Source organism: Excalfactoria chinensis, chromosome 8 (assembly GCF_039878825.1).
Source record: "Excalfactoria chinensis isolate bCotChi1 chromosome 8, bCotChi1.hap2, whole genome shotgun sequence".
Classification (NCBI taxonomy): Eukaryota; Metazoa; Chordata; class Aves; order Galliformes; family Phasianidae; genus Excalfactoria; species Excalfactoria chinensis.
The window spans coordinates 6,146,361-6,173,261 of NC_092832.1; the positions used below are offsets into that span (position 1 = coordinate 6,146,361).

Here is a 26,901-nt window from a genome sequence, read left to right on the forward strand (position 1 = left end):
AGAAGAAAAAGAAGAAAGAAAGATTCACAATATGAATTTGGCACTGTATCTAGAAAACATTCACAATTATCACTGTCACTTCAAATTTGTTTTCCATCAGAGCTGAAACTGATGTGCAACACTTTCTGTTAAAGCACCTTATTTTCAATCATTGTAATTTGCTAGGCAAGTTTAGGAACAGGAAATATACATGCATCCAGATGTGCCCGGAAGACCTGCCAGTGCTAAGATGGGTTACAGTCACCCCTAAATGCATTGAGACTTGGTCAAAATAACAAGTCAGTTGATACATACAGAGCAAAAGTTCTTTGTTAGCTGAAATCTTCAGATTCCCACTCAGTCCAACAGAAATTCTGTGAGAAGCACTCTGAGTATGTATGATGCATCCTAGAGATAAGCTTCACCACTTTACAGCTGTCCTTTCCTGAGGTTTCTAGGGGTTATTTTGCTCTCCTACTTGAACTGCAGGAGTCTGTATTGACTTCTCATTTGCTATTTCCAAAGAGTAGCTTTAGTTATAAGGGTACCTTTCAATATGTGCATTTATACTCAAGTTTCTTCCTAGTTTCTAAGCTGTGGTTTGACAGGCATTTGTGCTTTAGAGGAAAAATACCCTTACCTCCAGTATCTTTTTCTTTTGACCTTCATTCACTTTTCCAGCCAAGCAGCAATGTGCCAGAGCGTTCTGAATTATGTACTTATTGGATTTAGCACTGGGTTCTTTGAAAAGCTTTGGTCCTGTGGGGGAAGAACGTTAAGTCAGCTAAATTAGTCAATAACCCAGCAAAGTGTTACTTTAAATACTGACAAGTACTTTTCCTATTAACCTTTTAGATGCACAAAAACACAAATTCAGAAATAAATCAGAATTAGGCTAGAGTTCACAAATCTCACAAAGAAATAAAACGCCATTCTTTCATTACTACCAAGTGCCCGCCATCACAAATAGAGCTACACCGGACCATCAATCAAACATGAACTCCCTAGAAGTCGACATAAAAACACTTAGCACTGTTTTACTATTTACCATACAAAGTGATATTAGGTGGGCAAAAACAGTCTTTCTAATGATGGTGGTGCAAGGTCTTTGCATTACCCTGTGGTGTATGTTTGGAGAAAATGGATGAGGAGACCATTATCTTTGTATTCATAACATAATGAAGAATTAGAAGGCAGACTGTGAAGTTTTTAGTAAACCACAAAGGATCTGTTTGGAAACAAAGGCCCTGGATATTTAAGTTCACTTTACTAAGAAAACTATTTTCCTGTCACAATTTTGTTTTCGCTTTTTGTCACACTACTCTAAATTCAGCTTAAATTTCAACTCTTCTTGCCTTGCAAGACAGATTGAAATGCACAGAGTAACTTTTGAGTCCGTCAGCTGTTCTGAGCCTAACTGAAGTTTATAAATGCTACTGAGTCAGTACCTTTATTATGTACTTCACATTTTCATCTTGCATTATAACCATGTCATAGTTTAATTGCTATGGAAGCATCCTCACCAAGCTTTAAGATTCCAAACATGGGTAATCAGAACATTTGAACCACTGACAGAAAGGCACTTTTCTGAATGTTGTTGTCACTGACCTGTGTATTCTGTAGCAGAGGCGACTGAAGAAGTTGTAGATGCATTTTCCCAATCTTTTTCACCATTACGACTACCACAGCGACTCGGAGATATGAAACCTTCCACAGACTCAGACCTAAACATTAGTTTTAAAAGCTATTTTAAAAACTACAATATTGAGAGGATAAATTCACGTTCTGAATAAGATACTTTTACAGAATACACACAAAGACGACTTGTTTCTGAAATTCACTACGAGTCATTATCTCTGATTTCATTTTCAGGAATTTCTAAATGCAAAACATATTCCTGTGTTCAGTGAACACAATTCTTTCCTGTACCACCACTTAGAGGAAATCACAGAAAATAAGTTAGTACGTTAAAAGAGAAACGAAGCTACGTAGCTGCACGTAGCACACTGGTTTAGTAAAATATTCACAAGCTGAGATTGAACTATAAACAGGTAAATTCAAGAGGCCACGTCTTCACCTCATTGACAGCTGCCCCATTTGTTTACTTGGTACAGTTAATGAGATAAATGCCCATGGTTTTATTTCCTAATGCCTGAGAGTGGAAACAATCCATGTCTTGCATCAGAAAAATATACCTGTTCTTGAGTAGGAAATATACAGATCACCTCTTTCAAATCTATGTTAATTTTATACAGATGGTTTCTCTAAAAAACAAGTGGTTATTTTAGCTTTACCTTGGCGTTCTCTTGCCTGACTGCACACTCTCATTGTCCCCTGTATTCAACGATGCCAGTGAAAGACTAGATACTGAAAAAACACGATAAAGCTGTGAACCTGGATAAAAACAAAGTTAAAGCTTAAAAATCTATGCAAGTAGCAGAGTCTGTTCATTAGACCCAACACCAGCATCCAAAAGTTTCTAAGCACTTTTATGTACGCAACTCTTCCTCCAGAACATGATATACCTGCATGCATATTTGGTACTCTGTATTCTCAATGCTTTCTGACACACAACCATTTGTAGCTATCCGGGATGGTCTGCAACTAAGCATTAACGTGAAGCATGAACACGGGCACTACGCAAATCAAAGAGTGCAATAAAAGTTAAAAAGCCCTCATTAAAAAGAACAAAAACTTCAGAGATTTAATTTAAAGCTTACACTGGACTCTAGGAAGGCATAATGAAATAGCTTAGATTTCATTGGAAGATGGAGGGAAGCTGCTAGAGAAAATCCAGTAACATAACAAGGCTGTAACAAAAAAGGATAACAGTAGTCTGGTTACTTTCTTCTAACTGTAAATTGGCAAGATTTCTTTCCATCACTACTGTAGTCATCTGGTAACTAAATGAATGTGTTTCACATGATTGGTGCCGCTATGATGCTCAAAACTACACATGCAGTAGCTAAGCAAGTCAAACAGAATACAAATACCAAACGCTTAAGTGAAATGTAATTCTGACTAAGCACTCCTACTTTACAATGATCATTGTATTTATCAACCTCCTTTCTGCCAAGTGTTATCCGTTCTTAAGTTTGTCAGGTATGAGAAGAGATTAGTGACTGGTAAGAAATACATATGAATGTATGAAATTTGTTGCAAACACTGCTGTTTCTACAGGTTTTCATACAGCTAAACACTTTTGTTTCTTAATATATGCATGCATGCATAGCAGGTAAGTGACATTCATATTTTCATTTTTTATTGACAAATTTTGCTCTCCGGTTTTGACACGTGCAGCTTCAGTTTAGCACAAGACACTTCTAAATGCACGTGCTTGTTAGTACCAAAACCTATGCTGGTGTTTTAGCATGAACAGACTCTTTTTCCACATGAACGTGGGTTACCTGGTGGACCTTTGACTGGTGTCTTAGGTGACTCAACATGATCCCTATGAATAGATTTTGGACGTGGCTTTTTTTGTTTGATTGACAGAGAACGTGGTTTTATAACAGTATCCATTTCTTCCATAAGCTTTAGTTGTTTCCTTCTCATGTATTCTTGCTTAATGAATTCTCTCCGTGCTCGTTCATCCTCCTTCTTCTGACGTTCTTCTTCTGTTTTGCGTCTAAAGAAATCATCAGATAAATTCAACAGTAGCAACTTTCTAAGGTACCAGTTATAGTTCGCACACTGCCAATGAGGTAAACACAAATATTAGATTTTCAGAACTTTAGAGTTCTCGGACATCAATAAGAGAAACAGAGGAACTTGCCATTGCATATTTGTGCAGATTGAAGCCCACATTGATAAGCCCTCCCTCAGCATATCAAGTGCAGGGCAGGGTAATGATCTGAGAGGCATCAATCAGGTTAGCAGGGCTCATGTTCAATGTAAGCTATGGACTGAGGCCACGTGCTGATTTCACACGACCAGCTGTCACGTGTCTTCAGCTAGGCTCCTAAGCACATCTGGCTCCAGGGCTAAACAGCCTTGGATATATTGAGATGAATTATTTGACACGGAAGTTACGCTGTTAACTATGACATTTCTGTGTTTGTGGTTACCTGCCATTTGGATAAGGATACTTAAGTTTTACCTTGTCTCTTCTTTCTTATGTTCCAGCTCTGCTTCCAGCTGCTGCTTTCGAAGCAGAGTCTCTCTTTCCCTTCTCAAACGCTTCTCCAGTAATGCGGCTCGTTTCATTGCCATATCATTTTCTGCCTTTTGATCATCCTAGCAGCAACAGGATTTGAAGGAAAAAGGACCCAAATATTAATATGTCTACGTTAATCAACTGATTTTGTCATTATACACTTAACTCTAGATTGGGTTGCAGTATCTTAACACAGTTTGGAGATAACTGGAAACAAATCCATTTCAAAAGATTTTCCTTAAGAATACTAAAAAGGAATTTTTACTTCCTAAGTGAAACACAAAATTGAACACTGGGATGAAAAAAATTGCTAAGTGCAATGTTCTAGTTTAGAGTCAGACACCAGACCTCATAAACTCCTGCATTCAGCTTTGGAAGATTACATGGAGATGAAAGCAACTTGTCACAAAAAGCAATAACAAGGCAGCGTATAAAATAACTTCTGCTGATCAAGCCAGATGTTTTCTTATAACTGAGGAACGTTCCCAGACAAGAAGGGCACATGTCCATTCACCTTTTGTTGCAAGATTTTGAGGTAGTCCAAGACAGGAAAGCTAAATCTTTTTCGCTTTCATTGCCTAGACATCCCTCTCCTATGTATATTATAGCTAAAAGCTGGCACGAATATAACTTTTAATTTCAAAAGGAAGTCTCAAAAGATTATATTCCCACAGCTAGACAACAGAGAGAGAAACGCTCCTCAGTGAACAACTGAGATATTAAACTCAGGCTGTAGTTTTACTTGGGCGTGGAATGGAAAAGTAAGAATTGAAAAGATAAGTAAGCATATTTAATTAAGGTCACAAAAGCTTATGTTAGAAAGAAATGTACATTCAGCATGCATCTTCCTCACCAAAACCCCCCAGCACTCTCCCATGACCAGGAAAGGGTATACTCTGTCATGCTCAGAATTGCAATACACTAGAATCTGTCCTCTCTTATGCTGTCAATTACTCATCAAAAGCAGAAGATATGCTTGCACATTTACAGCTCCTTTGACTTCAATACAAAGTCATCACTGAAACGCCGTATCTGAACCAAGTAGTTCCCCTTTCAGAGGAAGCTGTGCAGCAAACATAAGCATCAGGTAGTTCTCTTACCTTGAAAAAGAATCCACAACACACTTTCTGGTCATCCTCAAATTGTTCTCTATCGCTCTCACCTTCGTATTTCTCAACAGATACTTCCTTGTTTTCTGGTGGCTTCAAATCTGATAGGGAAACTTCAATTAAGTTAGCTGTTTTGGGAGCTGCTGTTGGTAATATCGGTTGGCTTAGCTGATCTTCATTAGGGGTGAGGCAGACTGTTTCTACGATGGGCTGAGATAATACTTCAGAAACACTGGATTCAAGCGGTTTAATCTCCTTTTCCTCCAACTTCTGTTCACACTTCTTCAGAAATTTTGGTCCTTCTTCTTTTGCTGCCTCTTCCGTAGGCTTGACTTCCTTCAAAAGACTTCCCTTCAACTGAGGTTCATCTACATGTTCGCCATCATCTCCAAAGCAAACAAACGATCTAGTCTGAATGGGAACCTGACTTGGGGAAAATCTTCTCAAGCGAGGAAGACTGTCCACAGACCTTGGGGCAGTCAAGGTACGATTTAGCGGTGTTATTTTCAATTCATTTGGCCTAGGAGTCCTTTGCATTTTTATGTGAAAAGATGCATTCTTCCTATTGGATGACTGTGGAGATTGATGTGAAGAGCGAGGAGATTCCTGTGAGAAAGGTGCAATGGGAGATGGAGCTCCCATTTGCCTCGGTGAAGACTTAAACTCCCGAAGTTGCTTCTGAGGAGAAGGCTGAGGAGGAGAAATAACCCAAGCCTGCTGCTCTCTCATCTGCATCAACATCTCCTGTTGAAGGGACAGACGCTGCATTTCTTGTTGTAGAAAATGTAAGGAAGAATTTAGCTTTTCAATAGATTTGGTATATTCTAAGATATCTCCTTCATTATAATTTTCCTCTGAGGGGCTCGCTAAATTCCACTGCTTTTCAGCATCCATAGGAGTAGCAGGAGACTTTGACCATTTGTTGTGAGAATTTTCAGTGTTTTCTTTCAGCGATTCTGAAGCTTTATTAGTTTGTTCATCTGTTTTTAGAGTTTCTCTTTCTTTCAGTCTATTACTGTCAGTGAATATCTTCTCATCTTCAGCTCCTGCTGCTTCTTCTCGGAGAGGTGACACTCCATCGCCTTTCTTTTTCACAATGTTAAGAAATGCCGTTCTTCCCATTTTCTGCCGCTGCTTAGTGAAAGCAGCTTCAACTTTCTTCTTCTGGGCTTCAATCGCTCGTCTCTTTTCCTCCAGCTTCATCCTAAGATGTACCAGCTCTGAAGCCAGTAACTGCGTAGTGTCTCTTCCTTGGGGAACAGATGCCTCCTCGGGAATATGAGTCCAAGCAACCACATGAGGAATATTCAGCTCAGAACCTTCTGGTGTGGTTTTCTGAGAACTGCTGCCACTGCTTCTACTATCTGTATGATTCAACTTTCTGAATTTCTGCTCTGCAAAACTAGTCATTTTAACCCCTGAACTTGAAGAAGCACTGCTGCCAGCCTGCGACTTGGTACTTACTGAGCTGGGACAGGGACTTAATTGATCTCTGTGATTGCCAGCTCTTATGTCATAATCCTGAAGAAATTTAGATGGTTCTTCCATGTCAGAGTCCATGCTTACAGTATAATCTCTTAAAGAAGAATCCTCATCCATAGTCTCTGGAATATCTTCCGAAGGAACGTGTATTCCAGTATCGACTTCTGTATTGTCAGTCACGGGACTTAAAGCACCTTTTGTGTCTGTGATCAGATCAGGGGTAGGCTGGTTTGGCTTAACGTTTGAATTCAAGATGCTCATTTCCTGATTGTGAAGAAAGAACCCATTTGTAATTTGGTCTGTCTGGATAACTCTGGGAGATTTCTCGGTGTCATGAATTATCTGCAAAGCCTCTTCAATTGTCGGTGTCTCAATCTGATTGCCAAACTCATCCAGAACAGCTCTGTTTTGCAAAGCTCCGTTTGGAAACCTGCAGCGACTGCTTTCATTGGCATTTCTTTTATTTGTGGTAAAAGAATGATGTGCCTTTGTGTCTGTATGAGCTACTGTGTCCTTTTCCTCTTCAATATCTTGATTCTCCTCTTCTCCATTTACTGGTCTGAAGGACAGATTTTTCCTAATATGTTTGGGCACACGGTTGTTGTTTAATGTAAGGCCTTCATTGCTCACAGATCTAGTAATACCTCTGTTTGAAGAAGGTACTGGAATGCTTTTTTCTTTGTCAAAAGAAATGTCAAATGAAACTCCATGTAACGATGACCTTACAGAGGTAAGAATAAAGGAAATAACTGAGCAACTCACGATTAAAAACAAAATATTCATATTTGTTCTACAAGTTAGTTGAATACTGTAGTATTAAATGGACTGTTACGTGTATCATATTTTGACCCACTTCATTTGCGAACAGAATACATTAAAAGTGCACAATAACATAGAATCTAATAACACTTTCTTTAGTTGCTTCGAATTAGTTTGAGGCACTTCAAGAAAATAAAAATCACCAGTCTAGATCAGAATGAAGGTGTGAAAAGAGAAATTAGACTTGCAGAATAACCCTTCATTTTTAACTCTCACCATTTTAACTCTAGCTTACATTCTGTACATTCAGAGTTTATGACTGTTGTAACTGAAAAAGGAGACATTTGTCCAGCCTGACTGTTCTTACTATATAGAAATAAATAGCATTTTTGATAGTACTTTTTGATACTACCGAACTCATTAGCAACGCGACTCTTAACTCATTTGTCTAACTGTAGTAGGTAAACATAAACATACTTAACACTAATAATTTTAAAAATAATTTATTTCTTAAGGTTGTTTCCTATTATTGAGATCTTAATCCATGACACAGTTTTCTCTTTGCTTTCCACTTTTGTAAACTAATTACAAGAATGTGAAAATTCAAATCATAATGGAGAATTTACAACACAATCATTTTCTAAGCAATTCTTATGGTAGGACTACTTACCTTTTTTCTTTTGGCCACGTCCCTACATAGCCATCTACATAAGACATTGATGTGGACCTTCTGATGACTCCTAAGTGAAATTAAAGTGGAAACCAAGATAACATTAGTGTGATTTTTCATAGCAGTTACTTCCGTTGCTTTAACAAATTTGTTTCACTACTTAAAATGCTACAACAGCAGAAATTTCTTCTGAGAACACAACTTGAGCAACTGAGTTAATTAATTTCATCCTGAGTATGTGTGAATATATATATAAGTATATATATATATATATATGCTATACTCCTTAGACATCAAAGAACTTATTATTGAGTAAAACATAGAATCATAGAAGCATTTGAGTTGGAAAGGACATTTAAAGGTCACCTAGTCCAGCTCCCCTGCAATGAACAGGGACATCTACAGCTCTGTCTGGTCGCTCAGTCTGATCTAGCCTGACATTGAATGACTCCAGGAATGGGGGATCCACCACACCTTTCTGGGCAGCTGTGCCATCACAGAATACCATAGAAAGCTGGTCAGGCAGGACTTATCCTTTGGGAAACCAGTTATTACTACAGATATTACTAAAGTACACTAAAAATAATTGTTGTAAGCCGTATTTCATGTAATGAAAAATGAGTTCAAATTAAAAAAAAAAGGAAGCAGTACAAGCACAAAGTTTCCCATTTGTATATTTTACAAATGACAGAACTCATTCACTAGCCTTTCATGTAAGGCTCTCAGCAACAACTAGCATTAACGAGTTCTGAAGAAATTTAAATAAGGTAGCAATTTACTCAGAATGACACCTTGTCTCGTTACCCCTTAAATCCATTCATGAAATGTTACCTGGGACAGATGAATAAGGCTGCTGGGGTGTATGCAGTTGGTGAGACGGCGTGTAACCTGGACTTTCCAATCTATAAAGCAAGAAACATTGACTTAGAAGCAATACATCAAAAGCCACATTACAAAAGTACACCAAGACTTCATGTCCTGTGCCAACAAAGGATTTATTTTTTCAGACAAGGGAGAAAGTGAGGAGTAATTCTCCTCTTGAAGCATTAGTTACAAGCAGCACGCTATATTAATACCTTTACCTAGACTCAATGTAGATAGACACAAAATCAAGAAGGTATTTCTCTTATTGAAATGGCCACAGAGCAGTGCTGGTTTTGTTAATGTACACATCTCCTGAGTAACTTTCAAGTAAATATCATTGTTAGGAAGTTCTCGTTTTAAGGCTTGACTTAATAGCATCAAAATAAACAAGCTGATTGATTGCAGCTAATACCACAGTCTTCACACAACTCTCTTTCCCATTGCTTAACCTGACATTTTTGTGCTTCAACCGCAGTATGTGCAAGGAGTGGATAAAGGAGATTCTGTGACATATATTAAGTACAATAATGATAATATTCACCACTAGAACAGTAGTTCTACTCTCTCTTTCTAGTTAAAACAGTTTGTTTTTCTGGTTCACAGAGGTTTGTAATAGACTACCTGTTTTAATCCACAATAGGCTTTCATAATGCAGTGATTGGAACCAGGCGCCTCTTCGGTACCAAACACAGACATGCACCAAGATAGATGCTTTTGTATGCAGAACATGTAAAGAAGTCAGACTTCAAAACGTGACGGATTAAAACTTTTCATGTTCTGAATTTTGTTCACTCCCAAATTCTTTCTTTCAGTAATTAGCTTTCAAGACCTCGTGCCTTTATAGTTTAGATACAGTACGCTTTAGAAATGTTTCTGAAGAATATTTGTGGGGAAGATATTCACGTCAATTTAATGAAAACATTGTTAGTTTATAGTACACAACACCACCTTCTGTAAGTACGCATTAAAACTACTCAAAACAGTTTCCCATTAATGCATGACTTTTGGTGTTAATATCACTGCACAAAAGCTAAACATATCTGTTTTAAATGGCATTTGAGATTTCTGTGAAAGCTTTTAAATCAATATTCCTAAATTACCTTAAGACAAGTACGCATTTAATCTGAAAATTTGTTTTACCACAAGAAAATCTTTGTAATTCATTTTCTCTCAGTAAATGACTGATTTTGGCACCAAGACTGTGGTTCCATGGCAACTCAGACATCATAACTGTGTGCTGCCTCAGACCCACTCCTCTGTACTGCTCTGGCTCTGCACTGAGTCTACCCTGAGTCACTGCTGTAATTCAGCCAGCAGAAAAACATTTACTTTCTCTGACTGGGTTACTTTTTTTTTTGCTCCTGTCATTGTGTACTGAAGTGACTACGTCACACAGAAAAGCAGGCAGGAATGTCCAGTTGCAACAAGAATGAAAGCCAGGATCAAGACATCCTGCAGTCAGAACAATCTTGGTTGATGGCAAAATGCAGCCTACACTTTCTAGCGTCTGAATTAACTCCTCAGGCCTCTTCTTCATCTCTTGATGCTGTGAAGTACCACCAAGTTGTATCAAGTACATCAGTCTACGAATAAAGACGCAGCTCTTTCTACTACTTACAGATTTGCTCTCGTAATACTCCAGCACCAAAACATCTCCACTGCTTTTAGAGAAACTAAACAGGTGTTGCAATGAGACTGCAGAATACGTTACTCACCACCAACCATACAGACTTCACAATGATTTTTACTGAACAAGTCTGGGAAAAATAAGCCATGTTACAAAACACAATGGTGGCAACTTACAGACTTGATAGTTCAATTTGGAACAGTGCTGGTTTGTTTATGAATTGAATTCAGATGCTTAACTTAAAGCTCTCAGTAAATCCTCTTTACGAGTCAGTACAGACATAACATACACACTTGGACAAAGTGTACATATTTTTTAGGTGAAGAAGATCCTTTGTTACTAATGGAACTTGTCGGAGCAGGGATATGCTCTGTAGAAAGAAAGGATAAAATAAAGAGCTAACTTGCAGTAGCTTTGCACAGTGTGAACTGGCCTTGGGAACCTCTCTGTTCCAAACAGTATACTGAAAACTACTGTTTATTTTTCTCCTGGCATAGAAGCTTCATTTACACTCAAATAACTTCATTGTCTGCATGGGAAACACATGAGATACAGGCAGTAGAATAATTCAGAATCATGCCCTTTTATGATTATAAGAAACCATATTCCCTAATTCAAAGGTGGTATAGATTCCTAAATAAAAAACAACAATCAACAAGGGCTGGCAAGGAAGAATTTGCTGAATATTCAATTAAAATGCTAATTTTGTCCTTTCTGTGTCAGACTAGAAGCCATCAATAAACCTTTGACCGCACTTTATAAACATAATGCAACTCTACCTCCCATTCAGTAGGTTCAGCTCAGATCACTGAAAGGCTTCCCTTACCATATCGAGAGAATGATTAAAAGACTGTGAAAGGTACTACTGACTCTCTGGCTTTACCTGGCTACTAAGTCAGAACCACACGGGCCATCCACGTAATTTCTTCTGTTAGCATTCATACTGTGAGCAGAAGCTGCATCTTTCACAGGTTCAGCTGCCAAGAAGAATAAAGCTCAAGTTACCATAGTTTAGAACTCAAGATCCAGAGCAAAAAAGATTTCTGAAATAATCTGAAGTAATTATTTCCAAAGATTAAAAAAAAATAAATAATGTTCAGAGATTTCATTATATAGACTGAAAAAGCAGTCGCTTCCTTTCAGGTTTACCATTTCCACAGTCTTCATATTGACACTGATTCAGACAATAGACAAACAGACTAGAGAAGGCAAAGGAAACATTAAAAGGTATCTCAATAAGAGACACAGAATTATTATTATTATTTTCAAATGAAAAATATTTAAGTGTTCTTTTATTTTTAAATATTCTCAAATAGACGGTTTTCTGTTAGAAAAAAAACTTTCTTCCCCACAAACCAGGACTGATATTCCATTTAGGGAACAGTATTTTGGCCATCACTTGAATTAGTTAGCAATACTAAAACAAAACTGTATCATATCTTTCTGTGTTATAAATTATATAAACAGACAAAAAAAGGTGTTCCAGTCACACAACAGAATTCACTTCCCAGCTCCTGGAGAAACAATCACATCACTGTTATATGAATGCTTAAAATACCAGGAACTCTACATTTATATCTCAACATCTACTTGAAAACTGGATTTTAAAGTCTGTCAGTTTTGCAACAAAAGCCTGTGCCTTGCATCCAGTGCAAAATGCAAGTTAACTATGTGTCTGCTTCCTCCACATTTCTGTTTCTTCCTCTTAGAAACTCTTCCTCAGACATACAATTTTTCAGGCTAAATTCTGATCCTGACTCCTTATTCTGGATATAATCCCTGCAAGGGCATAATAAGTTCTAGGCTTATTTAGGTCAGGAAAATTTGCCAATGATTATGCCACTATAATTCAAATGAGGCTTTTGTAGTAATCAGCAAAAACTAATTATGATTTATAAGATGAGATGAAGATTAACATGAGGAAAAAGCACTTTGCTTCTTTAAGGGGTGGTACAATGCCAAAGCCTGTTAATGGAGATATTCACAGCATTTGGGAACGCTACAGTGATCTGAACTCATACACATTAAAAACACACATATGAAAACCAGTCCTTTATGTAGTTACCTTGGGGATGCATGACAACACGAGGCTGTACAAACGATGGCTTCACCACTTCAAACCACCAGAACAGTTCAGCCATGAACACCATGTAGTTGCTCTACAGGAAAAAGAATCGAAGGAATGTATGTTAAAACACAACCCATAGCTGCAGGCAAAGAGAATAAACAGTGACTCTGTTTCATCCAGTCTACATTCACATCACCACTGCTTCCTTAAAAATGCAATGAGTAATGGTGACTTGCAGTACCATCTATCTAACATCCCTGACTAGAAAAAAAAAGCCCTAAGGAAGTAAAAACAGCAGTACAGGACTTTTATTTTAACCTTTTACAGCAAAACAGATCTCTGGGTGGCTCAGGTATATGTGACTGTAAGGTCTGCAAGCTTCCTGTTGTTAATCTCCCAGTTAGCGGCTGTTTTTAAGCAGAAAAGTTTTTTTGACAGCAAGTAAACATCTGACAAAAACACTAGAATATCAATTTATTACAGAAAGCAATTATACACATTAGGTGTAAGGATATCTTTATCAAATAAACCAAAACGTAAAAAAGGAAACGTTTCCTACAGAATTGGGATGATTTCATTTAGTATCAGTACGTTTCAAAATGTAATTTAAAATATCCGACAGTTCTGATTCAGATTTATTTTTCCTGGACATTTCTAATGCAGATAAGCCTCCGCTTCAGAGAAGGGATGCTCTTAGAATGAAAGCTGCTCACGTAGTTTAGTAGACAGTGAAGGGATCAGCCAGATGTTGCCACAGTTATTAAAGACAAGCTATGAATAGAGCAGGAAAAACACTCTATCAGATTGTTCAGTACAGTAGAAATGGAATGAGGAAAGATGCATAGCAAAACCTTTTCTGTGCAAGCTAAATGCTAACTGTAGCACTCTGATACAACCAGAAGAGAATATACATCAACAGAACGATATCTACTTTTCAGACAAAATATGGTCTTTAACGTTACAATTTCTATGCCATCTGTTAATACTTTCCGCCTTCCTTCCCCTGACACTTGTACATTTCTAACTTGAAATATTTTTTACTATGAAATTATAACATGTTGTCATCACAGCTTTGTTCCCATCTCAAGTAGTACTGTATTTAAATATGGCTATTCCTACTTCTATGTGGAGACGCTGCACTGAATAGCGCGGCTGTTCTATCAAGGTCTCAGATGTTTCTTCTGAAAATATTTTCTATGCGGTCCTGAGCTGCTGAAATGAAGCTTGTTTTTCCATAACCCAGTACTTAACAAAGAAAAGTGGAAGTGTTGGCTGCACAGCTCCATTAGAACTCAGGCTACGCTGATGTTTTGTGATGAAAAATCATGTTGGAAACTGCACTTTCCCTCATGTCATTTGTAGTCAGAGCAGTATGTTAATCATTATCCAAGGGGAAGACAGACGGCCAATAGCTTCATTTTTTATTTGTTTTTTGGATGAACTAACTGTGGGCCTGCAGTAACAGTGCTGGCCAGTGCTGGAACATTATCTCCACAGATTTTGCCTTGATCATGCCAGCCAGTTCTAATAGCTTGTCATATATGATTACTACATGCACATACACACAGGAACAATCAGAAACATAACAGTATTTCACTAGTTGGAAAACCAGTCCACAACTAAGCTCTGAACAGTTCACACGGGCTGCAAATCCTGCTCAGCAGGTGGCAGACTTGCAGCTTCACATACACTAAAACCACCTGCTGTACTTTTTCCAGTTTTATATTTCCACCTTATCTGCAGACTGTTCACTAGCTGCATGTAGTAAGATATAGCAGTATGCATTTTTGCTATTGTATCTTCTGCTACTGGAAATCATCCCTTATCTTTAATATGAAGTCTTAAGTTATTACTTGCTTCTGCATCAAAGGCTTCCTAACATCAGTGAAATAAAAGCCCACTGTTTCCCTTCAAATAATGACTGAGGAGGGTCTGGTACTTCTTGGGAGGGAAATCCCTTCAACTATTCACTGGTTGAAACTTCCTCCTGATCTCTACTCCTTTTAAACCACCCAGATGCGAAGGTATCTCCTGTGCTAACCTCCTCCACCCATTCCAAGTGCCTCACCAAGCACAGCCAGCTGCTCTTCTGGGTCCTTACAGAGCCCAGATGCACGCTTATATGGGCTTACACAGGGTAGCAGCCTCATCTGCACGGCTGCCTTGAGATAAGAGGGAAAGCTGCACAGCACTACTGGATGAAGCCCAGTCCTTAATTTCCAGGATTAACCTATGCAACATGTACAACAATCATTTTTCACATCACAGAGGACGCTCATTAGACCTTCTACTCATGTTGTTAGCTAAGTCACCAACTCCTTTACATAGGAAAGCGCATGCATTCACAACTGCTCAAATGCAGCATATTTTAATTCTATAACAAGTCTTCAGACGGTCTGTTCTCCTGCACAACTCAGCAGATTTTCTCCAGTGATAAAAAAGGAAGCTCTGGAACCATGTTCTCCACTTGGTTTACGATGCAAATGTTTGCTCTGTCAGCTCTTGTTAGTAACTAGGTGCAAAATAAAGCACCCATGAGCTTAATTCAGATTCTAAGCAGTTCTGACTTGGGCCCACGCTTAGGTCAGTGTAACATCTTTCTAAGATGAGAGGCAGAAACCACGTCTCACAATTGTTTCATTCAGAAATCTTTCATTCACCTGAATAAAAACCCTCTCTGTGGAAGTTGGAGTGAATGAATTCTTAGTTAACAGAAAACAGCAGCCAAATACAGGAAGCAAATGTGCTAAGCAATGCACACAAAAGTCTCCTAAAAACACAGATGCTGCAGATGCTCGTGGTCCTGAATCTGTGAGAACTCACAATAGCAGGAGCTGGACAAATCTGCACAGGACAAGTGACCCCTGTGACAGCTTTGTATAACCCGAACAACACTAAGAAAGCAGTAGCTGCTCTGCGCAGATCAACTACACAAACTTATTACATATACCTACACACACCATTAATGAGAGAAGAGGCCTCTCGAGACACTCTGTGGACACCTTCCAAAAAGCCACTAGTGGCTACCACAGTCCCTGCTGCTGGGAGGACACTGTTGGCTTCCCAAGCATCGTTCCAACCCAATGAAAATAACCGAGTAAGTGTGTAAGCATGACTTGTGAGAGGAAATGAATGCATTAGGTGAACAGCAGTCTGCTATTAATGGATTTCTTCTATTAATAATAGCAGTGTAATTAACAGAAGGTGTTTGCTATTGTGATGCATCTCACACTGACTCCGTCAAAGACTGTAGGGTATGCACTTGGTGCTTGACCACTTAGCACCAAGTCAGGATACCTGGTGTAATTTCTAGGGCAAGCACTGTCGTACCAAAAACTCAACTCCTTTTTTTCTTGAAGCTTTTTCCAGCAACATATCAGTGGTTTGATTCTCTTTTGTTATTTCTGGCACCATTAAGAGCATAACAGACTTTTACACAAAGTGTCATAGTGCCACCTACTGAACTGCATGAGTCACCCTGAAAATAAAGAGATTTTTTTGTTGATGGACACCTGAAAGCACAATGCTAAAAATCCTAAGAAGTCCCAAGTAAATACATTCTGTAGACCAGTTTAATTCAATGTGGAATATTGAAAATACTTGTTTGGGAGATAAGTTTTCTCCAAGTGACAATGAAATTCTTTGGGGAACGTATCAATTTCTTAAGATCCCCTTTCATCAGATGCACTGCAAAGCTTAGAAAGAGCTCCTTTAACTCTGCATTTATTTTGAAAGTAAATTATTCTAAACACTGGAAAAACCGAGTTCATAGCACCAGCCAAAGTTTCCATGTCAAGGTTTAAAAGAAAAACTTGGCAGTCCAACTGTGTGGAATTTACATCTAAATAAGTATCCACACCACAGCAACCTGTAAAAACATGGTCACAAAGGGCCCCTTCTCAGTTCTAGAAATACTCAAAATCTTTGAAGGAACTCTTAAATTCCCTATAAAAACACTGTTCAGAAACAGCAAAATTATCGAGCCTGTAGCATTTTAGAAGTGTCCAAAATGATGCACTGGGATACTGGCAAAACATTTAAATTAAGCTTCTTATTTTATACTGCTTTGTGATACAATTCAAATCAGTATCTCCCATGATACCTATGGGACCACATGGGTAAACAGAGACAAGAGAGGCTGCAAATACAACAGACCTGCTACAAGTACGCAGGTAAATTAATTTATATAAAGTTTTAAAACACCCAAAGCTGATTGAAAGCAGTCATCAGACAGCTTTGCATACACAGAAACAGCAACGGCAAAGTAGTCTAGACTTAGAGGGGCTGGTCCTGCTGCCCTTACTCATCCTGGCAGCTTATTACTTATTTGAAAAGGATTGGGTTCAACCCTACAGGAGACAACAAAGCTGTCTGTATTCAGGCTCTGGCCTCTGTGACTCAGCTTGGGAGAGTGCTGTAAAAATCATAAAAAGCAGTGAAATGACCCAGATACTTAGAAACCAATTACAGACCATCTGCAATGGATATGCTGACTCCGTAAAAATAATATTTCATTCCCCAATGGCAGGCCAACAAGAAACTTAAGAAAATAAAGAGCATTTATACAGGAAAAAAAACCCCACAATAATGAAGAACTGAAGTTACAATCACACAAGAAATAAATTAGTTCCTCTGAATTTCCATGCTGCTTAGAAATGACAGGATAACCACATGATTTTACTCTTCTGAAAAGAACCTTAGAAAAACAACAAAAAAAGAGGTATTTCCACCTGTGTCCCTGCTTATCTTTGTCACCGAAATTAACTCAGGAGAGCAAAACCTGAAAAGAAATAAACAGCACACAGAACAGAGCACATTGCCCAACGTGAAAAAAAAGCCTGAAGGTTCAAAACACATGCAATTACTGTAAGCACAGATGAAAAATGAGCATGAGCAATAATTCCATGAACAACAACTCAAAATTCTGCGCTTCCGTGTCTTCAAAGTTAAAACTAATGCAAACGGCTACTTCGCATTTTAACCAACAGTAAGAAAGAAGAAAGAGTGAAATCATTTTGCACAAAATCCAAGTCGGTATAAACGTACTTTTTTGAAAATAGCTTAAAATTAGTAGACCGACTTAGCTGCCAAAAGAAAGTAGTTCTACATCCTGCTGCAATTTGTTGCTTGTTGTACCACAAGAGATGTAATACGCTCTTCCACTCAGCCATGCAGCAGCAGATCAAAAGGCTTGACAGTACTACTAGAAGAAACAGCCCTGTGGACACTGCTTACATTTTCAAAGTGTTTAATTCGTAACTTTTTACCTTTACTGATGAAGCTGCATAGAGCATGTCCTCAAGACTGAAATGGCAACACTGGTTCAGGTATTCCTGACAAAACTCTTGAATCAGCTGTAGGTTATACAGGCTGTCAGCCAAAGACATCGTCTCTTTCAAACAAATATCTACAAAAGAAGAATAGAAGTGAAGATTAGATACAGCTCCCGATCTGCAGTAAGTGCTTTTGTTTTCGCTGGATTTCTGGAGCATTTCTGCATAAATCTGAACGTGATTTTTTCTTTTCTGCATAAGGAGATGTATTCTGCTATTTCAGAAACTTAAGAAATTACAGTACTACATTCTACCTTAACGCAGCTTTGTACCTTGCAATATTGTTCTAATCTTTTCTTTAAACTGTTGACAAGTTTATTTTTTCTTGCTTTGACTTCAATGAAACTGCAGTTATTCTTGATCACCTGCTATTTTCATATAATAAAAACCCAAATTCAATCACTAAAAAACATTTCCTTTGTTTAGATTTTCTATACAGGAACACATGCTTCTTCACCAAGCTCTCTTCACATATACAGTACATTTTAATGCCATTAATTCTGAGTTTTCCCATAAATGCAGCATCAGTTTAGTGTCACATATTTACTATTGTGGATTTCTATCTTTGATGTGAATCTTTATGAAAATCAGAAGTGTCTGATTCACGAATCACCACCTGTGCGTTTCAAGGAGCTACTTTACAACCGAGCACTGATAGCAGTGAATGGAATGGGGCAGTTAGACCATTCTAAGCTCTAAGCAGCTTACGCCCAGCTAACCGCCTGGTTCTCTTTTTATGACAGTTAATTGGAAGCTGAAGTAAAAACAAAAAAAAAAGACAGCCATTGTAAAAAGCAAAACTGAAGAAAATAAAAGAAAATAAATCTACTTGATTTACAGAGCATTTATTGCTGCTTCCCCCCAAGGCAACAGTGGATGACAGAGCTTCAGGTAACAGTTTTCAAGAGTGTAGGCTTCAAGCTGCGTTTGGAAAAAGAATCTACTTGGATGCTAGAAGGATAAGGGTTCCCATCCTGAGGGACTCAAAACTATTCCATCACTCCAATCAATTCCCTGTACGAAAATCACGGAAAAAATATTTGGCTAAACTGACCAAAATTAGTAATGCAAAACTTCAAACTGATACATTTAATCTGATGAAATTGTAATGTGATTCAGTACCTGAAACTGATACAGAGAAGGAAGCGATCGTGTATTAACACATGTAAAGATGGTTTGTGAACTTTCAGCATCACACAGCTATGAAAAAAGCAAACAATGCTAGAATGCATCAGCAAATGTGTTTCTAGTAGTGACAGGAATGTCTTGGTATAAGGCAGTAATGAGATGCCAGTCTGGATTTCTGTGTGCAACTATAACCATCCACAGTCAAGAAAGATGAACCTAAAGTGGACTAGTTGCAGAAAAAACTATTGAAGATAATAACAAGAACAGAAATCCACTTCATAGGGTGAGACTGAAAAGGCTGGATTTGGTAGCCTGAGCAAAACAGCAGAAAGAAAAAACAGAGCAGAAGACATCAGATTAGAGGAAGCTATTCAAGTTTAGGGCGCTGCTGGAGAACAACAAACGCATGTAGACAGGCAACAAGCACATTTCAGCAGGAAACAAGAATAAGACTTAAAATCATGAAACAAGTGGGGTTCTGCAGCAGTCTGAACACAAGTACAGATTTTAAAAAGCTAGACAGCTTCGAGATTGAACATGATAAGTCATGAAAGGAATTATATAATTCCAAGCAGTAGCCAATCTTTCGTCTCACCGACACAGTCTTATATTCCTAGAAGGAAACCTAGATTTGGAAGTTAAATTAAGCCTGAATGAGAAGGAAGCATTTTTTTTTAGAGCACTGTAGTCTGGATTCATATTTTTCTCTCTGTTATTAGTGCATTTTTAAGCACTTCTGCATATGCACCTTCGTTATCTGCCTTCCTCAGTTCCAACAGAGGATAAAATCCCAGTGAAGTTTAGCTAATACTGCAGTTGATGCATGTTAAACATAGAGAAGACTGGAACAGTCTCTTACAGTGTTTCTATTTGCTTAGAGTATCTTTGAATTTATTTCTGAGACAATGGCACACATTTTTATGTCTTCAGGGCAAGACACCTAACGAACACTGAAGTTCAAAGATGACAAGTGTCTTGTTGTGTGCTGAAAGACAGATGTTAAAGGAATCTGTTGTTAAGAATATATAGTATAAGAGATATAATTCTATGTTATACTAAAACCAGTAAGAAGAAACAAGGTGTTACCCAGCTTAAACACAACCCAAATAGTAACTTTTCTCAAACTATATACAATTGTATATACTTGGCTGCAACATTCACCTACACTGAAAGTTGTTTTTGAAAATTCACGAGCCAAAGAATAGTGATGAATGTATGTATTGTAGTATGAATGTATGCATTGTAGTATGAATGTATGCATTGTAGTATGAATGTATGCATTGTAGTGTCTTTCATCTTCAAAGGCTACTGGTCTGGAATCTTCCTATAAAGTGGTTGTGAATATGAAATCCATATTCCAGTACCTTTATATCCTTGTTCATATTCCTGGATTTTTTAGGATGACTGTATATACAAGTGTTCCCACGACATCAAAGGTATCACAGACTGAACACAGGCAGAAAATGATGGGTGTTAGCTGCCAAGACATTTTACAGCTGCAAGACGCTCTCAATTGCCAAGCGGAAGATATGACTTGAACCAGGCCACAGTGCAAAGATAAAGTTGCTCATCATCTGAAAATTGCTATTGTAGAACAGCATGACGCTAGTATGTTCTACACCATATGCTCTTGTTTATAATGATATTTATAACTATCAGAGAAAAACCCCGAACGTAACCATCTGCTATACAGTGCAGCTACGCGCTTTGTCTCCTTTTCTGTCAAAGACAAAAGTGACCCTTCCACGTTTTATATCTGTAACTGCTCAGATACACAAGGAAACACGCAGCTTCAAGAATCAGAGTTCTCCAGATAGCTGCAAATTTTGCAGCATGACAACAGAAGCATTGCCACAGCCATATCTCCAATAACACACTGTCATGCACTTGTATCAGTGTGACAACGCAAGAGTAAATACAGTGTGGAAGGACACCTTGATTCTTGTTATTCAAGTTTAAAAATACATAAGTAAAAGGTTACACTGTCACACTCAGACTATGCCTCTGATGCATCTTATTAAGCACCTTCCTTTTGCATATATATATATATATATATATACACACACACACACACACACACACAGATACATAGATATAAAATAGAGACATTTCAACTAAGACATGTTAGACATACCCTCAAGTTTAACAATATCTGGACAGTAGAAGTGGATCAGGGCTGCTAAAGCACAACCATCTGTACCATCTTTCAGCAAATTTTCCACCAATGGAATGCAGGGCAGCTGCTTGAGCAATGTTTGTTCCTTCCTGTAACGGGCCTACAATATAAAATGAAGGGATTAAGAAACACAAAGGCTCTGAAACATATGAATAAACAGATTGATACTGCAGGCTTTACACTCAGTGAAAAAGCAGTGCTCAATAAATAACTCAATATTCTCAGTTACAGATTTCCTAGAACTAACTATATGCTTTGGTTTGATTGCCAGAAATAACAGTTAAGAGGAAAGAAGCCTATACGACAACACTGACACTTTCTAAACTACCAAATTTTGATGATATCTGTACAGCTCAATTAAATATCATACCACTTATTTAACATCCAGTACTCATTTCTATTCAACCAGAAAGGATCTTCATGTAAACAAAAGAGAGACCCCAGTATTGAATGATGACTTTCCCAGTTATACCACAGAAGTAATTATAATGCCAAGAGTATTTCTAAATATATTTTCGTAATAAAATTCCATTCAAATACACGCATTAAGCTGGAAACCAGACTTGTCAGAATGTGGTGAAGCTTTTGAGGATGTCATTCCAGTGAAAAGAAGGCTCTGGGACACCTCACTGAAGACATTCAGTATTTAAAAGGAGCTTATAAGCAAAATGGAGACCAATGTTTTACATGGGCTTAAAGTTACAAGACAAGGAGAACAGTTTTAAACTAAAAGAGGGTTAAACCACAACAGTAAGATACTTGGAAGAAGCGGCAAGGAACTGGAACAAACTGCCCAGAGGAACCGTGGATACTCCATCCCTGGAGATATTCATGGCCAGGTTAGGCACTGGGCAGCCTGATCGGGTGGGTGGCAACCCTGCCCATGGCATGGTGCTGGAATTAGATGTGTTTAAGGTCTCTAAATCCAAGCCATTCTATGATTCTAACAAAGCTGAAGCTGCACGTTCCTGTCTGCTACTCTCCACCTTTCAGCAGTACTGGAGCAGCTGCTGATGGGGTGCATGATAAAACTTCTGCTCCACCAAAAACTCTTCTCCTTTGTCTCTACAGCAAGTGAGTGGGCAGGGCTGGAGGCTTTATGGGTGGGGTGGGAACTGCTTAAACTACCTTTGCTGGTAAAAAAGAAAAAAAAGCCTGTAGAACCACAGACTAACCCTGAAGGCTATACTTACTGTCACTACATTTCTCTTAGGGATGGCAGGGGTTTATTACATTAGTGACTTCTAACCCAAGAAGCACACATCTAGTCTAGTAATAGAAGACATCTGTTCTAGGAAAATTAAGGGCTTGTATTTAGCCCAGAAAACTTGTAATTTAACAAATTAGCATTAATAATTGGTTAATTCATCAATAGTAACTGATTAATAATGGGGAATTTATCTTCATTTCATATTTGAAACAGACTGGTATTTGCATCAAATATTTTGCATGCTACACTAAATATTCACTAACACAGAATGAATTACTAACAATTTTTTCTTGTGTTAAACACGGCCCAAATGACTAAAACTAAGCCAGTTAAATATTAAGATATAATTATGTAATAATGTTAGAAGATACAGGATATACAGGACTCTAACATTATGGTCCAAACAGCTCTGTAATATTTTATATACTCCTTTAAGTATAATCTTTTTAATGGAGTACTGAAAAACATTTTAGATTAATAATGCAACCGTCTTGCATAGTAAATTCTGTGAAAGCCTGCTGTCACACCAAGGATGCCTCAAAGTAGCCTTACGAACAGTGCTGGAAACTGTGTCAAATCATTAAGGTGAACCTAGAAAGAGGACTGAATTCCTTGCTGAGTATGCCAAGAACATCATTGCAGGAAAATAACGAAATCTAACCTGACATGCTAGGTTCATTACGTTATTACAGGGATAGTGTTTCAATTTAGCTGAAAAGATAAAAGAAATTATGTCGAAAAAGAGAAGACACTGGTAATTGCACTGCATTTGTAATTAACTTCCATTTGAAGAAACCCTTCTATTCAGTTGCAATCTTTGCTAATAAATATGGATGCAATAATGCAAGAGACAAACAAACCTCTACATCTATTATAATGCTGTAGTGCATTTAAACATAAAAGCTAATACAGGCATTTTGTTTCTGAGACCCTATAGAAACCAGCCTGAATAGGAATCCTTGAGCTTAATTCACTTGGACAGACCTCAGTACAGTTGAGACACTGGCATATGAACAAGGTGAGCTAAAAAGTAACTAAAAGCCCATCAGCTACTCTGCCTGAAGTGCTCGTGTGTATTCACGAGGCAATCATTAATAAGAAACACTGATGCCTTTACCTTTGGTAAGGTGCTATAAATTCACTTCTCAGAGCAAGTTTCCAGCTGCATGCTGAGGCCTAACTCACTATTGAATATCTGCACTTTGTAAAGTGCAGAGAAAAGTGGTTGAACTAAAAGAACATTTGAACCACTGCTTTCCTACTGTATTATCAGTAGCATTAGGGTTTCAATTGCATCTCTACTCAAATAACAGGCACAAAGTAAATACCTCTAGTGTAAGTTGTTTATGGACAACTGGTAGGTGAGTTTTGGTTACAAGTGTCAATTTTTAATCAAGTTAGTTTACTTAACTAACACTGCAGACAACAATAGAAGCAAAATATTCTGAAACTACTGTGAAGCAGCCACTTCTCTGCATCAATAGAACAACAACATCAACAAAAATGAGCTACATTTTCTGTAATGCAGTAAAAGGTGTTTTTTTTTCCCCTCTTCTTTTTTCCCTCTATTTAATTCCTCAACTAAATTAATGGATTATACTGTGAAGAGCAGAGTCTGTGTGTGTAGAAATGTCACAAATATAATGCAGAGCATTACAGAGAAATAGCTGGTAGGGCACAAATTATTAAGAACTTCAATACTGATTAGTCTACTGAAAACTGTACTTGAACTTTCATTTCTTTAATCCCAGCACCAGGAACATCATGTAATCTCTGGTGCTGCCTACATTCAGCTGCCTTGGTATTTTTTAATTGTCCTTGCAAAGTATGAGCAATATTTTACTACTTATGATAACAAAAACCTGAGGAACTGCTGTATCAGTTATTTGATAATCCGCAGGTTGAAGCCATAAGGAATTACTTCTCTGGAATTCAGACCAGAAATATGCAGTTCTGCATGCACCTGAACAACTGACTAGCTTATTTCCAAGCCAAATGGTGTGTGTCTGTCCATGGAAACATGTTATCCATACTGCCAATACCTAATAGCACGTATCTACTGGAATTCTTGGAGAAGATATTTTGAAAGAAGCTAACAACTGGTAATATCATTTTACTCAAAGCACAAGTCAATCTCACCCAGCATCTTATCTTTACTTCATCTTGCACAGGTTACCTTGCAAAGCAGGGTGCTTGGGATTATTTTGTTTCTTTACCTTTATTAACAACACCTTTTCAGAGTAATCTCTTATCTAATTATCTTTAAGAGCTACATGAAATGAATAATTAGACCAGCATGACATGGACAAAGCCATTCCCAAAATAAGCTAATTGATCAAAGTGAAGCAGTTGGGCAAACTTACAGGAACCAGTTTCCAATACCATTTGGTAGGAGACTTCAGAGGAAGCAGTAGGAAAAAAAAAAGGAATAAAAGCAGAAAGCAAAGAAAAAAAAAAAAAACAATTTATCAGATTTCACCATTTTTACAAAGCAATTTTCTTCAACATTCTCATTTTGTATAACAGTAAATTATAATTTAATGGTAAACATTAGAGCACTACAGCCACTGTGTATAGAACTCATTACCACAAATAATACCATAAAAATATGCATCTTCAGTCTTAGTAGATCAACGTTATCATTTTCCCACATAAAAGATAAGATTGTCATATCAATGCAGTTCTGTTAATTGCTTTCACACATGTAATTGTACCCTGAATATGCAATCTGACTAAAGAATTCATTTGAGACTTGAAGTTACGATTTCACAAGTATCAAAATGAACTCCAGCAGCGTATATGGAGAAGCAGGGAAGCTAAAGCAATGAAAAAAGGTACAAACACACTGTAGTACATTACAACCAATTGCAGTGAAGTTTGCATTAGTCACTCCAAAGCCAAACAGGTTTGTAATGCTTAGAATATTTCTGAACAGTCATAGAGCAGTTTTCACAACAAGAGGTGCAAGCAGTTATATTTTTGCAATGACAACTCATATAAGCATCAGCTGCATGATGTGCAATGACCTGACACATAGAAGGAGGTTTGACTACTCACAGGGAACTGATCAGAACTGGTATATACAAATTCTAAACTGACACATTAACAAAGTCACAAATTTGACCTAAGAACTTAAGGTGGAACATACTGAATTTAGTGGATTTTTCTGTACTTTAATGGATGAAGAAAAGCTGAAATCTCTTGGAACAACACAATGGGAATTGAACGTCTCTCAAACTATTATTACAAAAATTACTTAGAATTGGTCACTTAAAATAAACAACCAACCAACCAACCTGACAAGGTAATCCTGACTTGGTTTCATGGTATTTTTTTCCTTTTTTTTTTTTTTTCCAAGAGAAAATTAAAAACAGTTTTGGTTGAAAACCTGCAGTTTTACAAGATTCTTTTATCTCCTACAAATAAAGTTTTAAACATGATTCCAAATTAAATTCAACTCTGCATAAACTCACTGTATGGTGCCAAAAAAAAACCAAGGCAGTCATGCCCTTCATCAGGCCCTTCTTCCCACTCTCTTCCTTGCACCGTAGCTAGTATTCATGCAGCTGTGTATTGAGTAGATCAGGAAGTTCATCCTGCTCCAAAGCTGTCTTCTTGGTGGGTTAACTGTTGCTAGCAGTGGGGACTTATATTAAAATGATTGTGGAACTATAGCATTAGTGCTTCACCTTCACACAAAAAGTTGCACTGTTTAAACTCATTTTAAAATATGTTTAAGGAGTTCAGGTCTTGGGGTAAATACACTTTGATTTGTTTTTGTCACGGCATTTGCATTGATTTGGCCAAATGCAGACTCAGTCTAAATCACGAGAGACATAACAGTTTAAGAGAAAGCTCTGATTACACTGAAAGACGTTAGTTTAACCAGTGCAACTGTACATTTACAACATACTTTTCAACTGAAGCCTGAAAACCAAAGCTACCACAAAACTTCAAAACCTAATTCTGCAAGATGCAGAGACTCTACCAGAAACAGATGAGATTACCACAGAGCACCGGCAGATCAAGATCCACAGGGGACTACCTGGAGCTAAAAAGCATACATACTCCTTCCTCTCTTATCTTCTACAGGAAGCTAGCAGCAGAAGAAAGTGAAGGAAAACAAAAGCAATCTCATAAGCTGTTAATACTACTTGCAATTATTCAGATATAGATAATCTATCTTACCAGTTCTATTATTTATTAATATGATACTTCACTTTTTTAGCATTAGAGATTTACTATTTATTACAGAAAAGCTCACAACAGATTTTCAGCAAGAGAAGGCATTATGTTCATTGTCTTTCTCATAACTGATAGTTTAGGATTATTCTCACACT

The 26,901-nt window shown here is 37.7% G+C and overlaps 1 protein-coding gene across 4 annotated transcripts in view; it reads right to left on the minus strand.

Annotated features, from left to right (window-relative positions):
* Positions 1-26,901, minus strand: part of CAMSAP2 (calmodulin regulated spectrin associated protein family member 2) — a 65,895-nt gene that overhangs the window by 3,311 nt on the left and 35,683 nt on the right. The window contains exons 5-17 of one of the 4 annotated variants that reach the window (XM_072343087.1): positions 24,925-24,957; positions 21,310-21,451; positions 17,982-18,121; positions 12,712-12,805; positions 11,530-11,623; positions 8,987-9,057; positions 8,156-8,225; positions 5,236-7,447; positions 4,079-4,215; positions 3,387-3,607; positions 2,274-2,373; positions 1,588-1,703; positions 620-738 (exon numbers count right to left, since the gene is read on the minus strand). In XM_072343087.1, the coding sequence (XP_072199188.1) occupies positions 620-738; positions 1,588-1,703; positions 2,274-2,373; positions 3,387-3,607; positions 4,079-4,215; positions 5,236-7,447; positions 8,156-8,225; positions 8,987-9,057; positions 11,530-11,623; positions 12,712-12,805; positions 17,982-18,121; positions 21,310-21,451; positions 24,925-24,957 (3,549 nt within the window). The remainder of the gene's footprint in view (positions 1-619; positions 739-1,587; positions 1,704-2,273; positions 2,374-3,386; positions 3,608-4,078; positions 4,216-5,235; positions 7,448-8,155; positions 8,226-8,986; positions 9,058-11,529; positions 11,624-12,711; positions 12,806-17,981; positions 18,122-21,309; positions 21,452-24,924; positions 24,958-26,901) is intronic. The other 3 variants (XM_072343088.1, XM_072343089.1, XM_072343090.1) reach the window with 3 other exon arrangements.